The sequence below is a fragment of the Propithecus coquereli genome, unplaced genomic scaffold, assembly GCF_000956105.1.
Source record: "Propithecus coquereli isolate 6110/MARCELLA unplaced genomic scaffold, Pcoq_1.0 Scaffold110, whole genome shotgun sequence".
NCBI classification, from domain to species: Eukaryota; Metazoa; Chordata; class Mammalia; order Primates; family Indriidae; genus Propithecus; species Propithecus coquereli.
Genome location: NW_012134970.1, coordinates 3,077,766 through 3,080,173, shown reverse-complemented (window position 1 = coordinate 3,080,173; position 2,408 = coordinate 3,077,766). Strand labels below are relative to the sequence as shown.

General features: G+C 33.3%; 1 protein-coding gene across 1 annotated transcript in view; it reads left to right on the top strand.

The window, feature by feature from the left end:
* Window positions 1-2,408, top strand: part of FYB (FYN binding protein) — a 155,541-nt gene that overhangs the window by 139,074 nt on the left and 14,059 nt on the right. The window contains exons 12-13 of the mRNA XM_012649531.1: window positions 46-183; window positions 1,937-1,962. Of these exons, the coding sequence (XP_012504985.1) occupies window positions 46-183; window positions 1,937-1,962 (164 nt within the window). The remainder of the gene's footprint in view (window positions 1-45; window positions 184-1,936; window positions 1,963-2,408) is intronic.

Below are 2,408 nucleotides of genomic sequence, written 5' to 3'. Positions count from 1 at the left end.
TACCACTAATTATTACATTCTGATCAATGCCTGCGTGCTCCCAAGCTCCACATTACAGGTTGAAGAGAAGAGTAACACGTGGTCCTGGGGGATTTTGAAGATGTTAAAGGGGAAAGATGACAAAAAGAAAAGTATACGAGAGAAACCTAAAGTCTCTGAGTCAGACAGTAACGAAGGTTCATCGTAAGAATCAACCAACTAAATCCAGTGCACAATAACTACACTAATATTTATTTAATGAAATGCTACTAATATTCAATAATCAATAACCAAATTATGATAGGCTTAAACCATCTTAATGTTATTTTCCATTAATCATCTTAGCCTCATTTATGGTGTCGTCCTTTAAACTCATGCATTACGTAGAGGAGCCCAAGTATCCAAAATTATCATGTAGTTGAAAGATATATTTCACTTTCCCCACAAATGTGCACAAAAAGCCCCTTACACACAAGTGCACACACACCCTCACACGCTCATACACAAACACTCACGCATTCCATTTAGTAGGATTTTTTTAACTGTACTGTTTCACTCAAAAGCTCACAATTCCAATGCCACATTTTACTATACAGTGCTCTATATTGACTACTCTTAAAAATATACATTCTCTTTTAAAAATTAATTTGCTAGAAATAAAGGACATGATTTGGAATTTCTTTTCTCTACATACAGTATTTAAAATCTTTGTAACTCTGTTCCTTAATAATGACATATTAATGCGATTTGAATTATATTTCTCCTATTGAAATTATTCTAAATATCTTGAGTTTGTCTAAATAAAAACTAAGCTAAAATTTTTCTTTTTCCATCCTAAAAATAAGCCTGTAGTATAAATTCCATACATATGAATTTAAGAATCTTAATCATGTTTCCTGATACAAGGAAGTCTTTCTCTTTTATGTATACCTAATGAATTCACCATATTTAACTAAAGTCTTTGTAAGCTATTAATTCTATATAGCATTCCTAATTTTAAACCCTTTTGTGAAACACCAAAACAACAGTACAATAAACAGTAGAATTGAAATTTTAAGAAAAGGTGAGAAGTCCTCTTTTGAGCAGTATTATGAAAATATAATCCTTACTTTAAAATAAGAGAGTATTTTTCCTGCTTCAATTGCACACCATTCAATTCTGATTTTGAATCATTTGAATTAATGATCCCTCACATTCTGCTTTAACCATTGATTCCTGTCCTGTACACCATTCTTTCAATGGGGGGGAGGGGCAAAGTGTGTTTGTGTGTGTGTGTATGTGTGTGTATGTGTGTGTGTATTTAGAAGTCATAGTTCAGAAAATAATAAAAGCACAGGTCTTTTTTTGTTGCAACTAAATGCCACCTAATCCTGATATCAGATCACTTTTATTAATAAGCTTTCACTCTCTAGTCTAAGTGGATATTCCTCTCATGCACCATTCTCCTGGGGGTATATATGTACATATTAGGAAAACGTGGTCATATTCCTTTGGCCTCTATTGACTCTGACTTTGCGTTTTTACTCTGTAATTCAACTAACCAGGTTTGGCCAGAGATATGTATGCCACAATGACTTGAAAATACTGAGTCCATTAAATTTACTCTGGTGTGATACTCAGAGTAAATTTTCTATGTAATAATGTTCTATGTAAACCTCAGAACAAATCTGAAAACATTGGTCTAATGTCTGTGGGTAAAATAAATCAACTGAGTGTCTTTCTTGAGTGTTGATATTTTGGGCCAATTTGGGGTTCAAAAACAGTCTTACTAAATTCTAAATTGATGGGCAGAAACTTCAATTTAACGGAGAAATGGAGGATGAGAAAGGAATGATGGTCAACAGATTAATTAACCTGTATGTTCCACTGGGCTATTGGCTGTTCATACCTCTCCTATATAACTAATTTCCATGTTCATATTAGTCTGATTATAATTATGTTTTCATTTTTTTTCCAGTTTCCCTTCTCCCCCTAAACAATTGAGTAAGTAATAAAAGCTAATTGTATATTCTATATCTTTATTTCTTACAAACGTGGTAGTGGGAAAGCATTGGATACAGTCACAATGTCAGTGTTAATGTCTTGACTCTGAAAATAAAAAGTATGTAACCTTGGGCAAGTAACTTCACCTGGGGTGGCCACCATTGCTCAAGAATAAAATAGCAGGATGAGAAAAATTAAAAATATTGATGGTTTTTAAACTGTTCTTCCAGGAGGTACTATGGAGTTAGGGATAAGTGAGAAGAGAGAGGCACCCACAACCCCTGTGTCTCCTTACTCCAGTTCAGTCCAAGCTTAATATATGGGACTTCTGCTTAAAATATCTAAAAACATGCCAGATTGTGTGCCAATAAGGCCCATTTAAATCTATTTTTTTGATTTTTTAAAATGTATGATTAATATTGTACTTGGAAATTTTTAAATGTAGC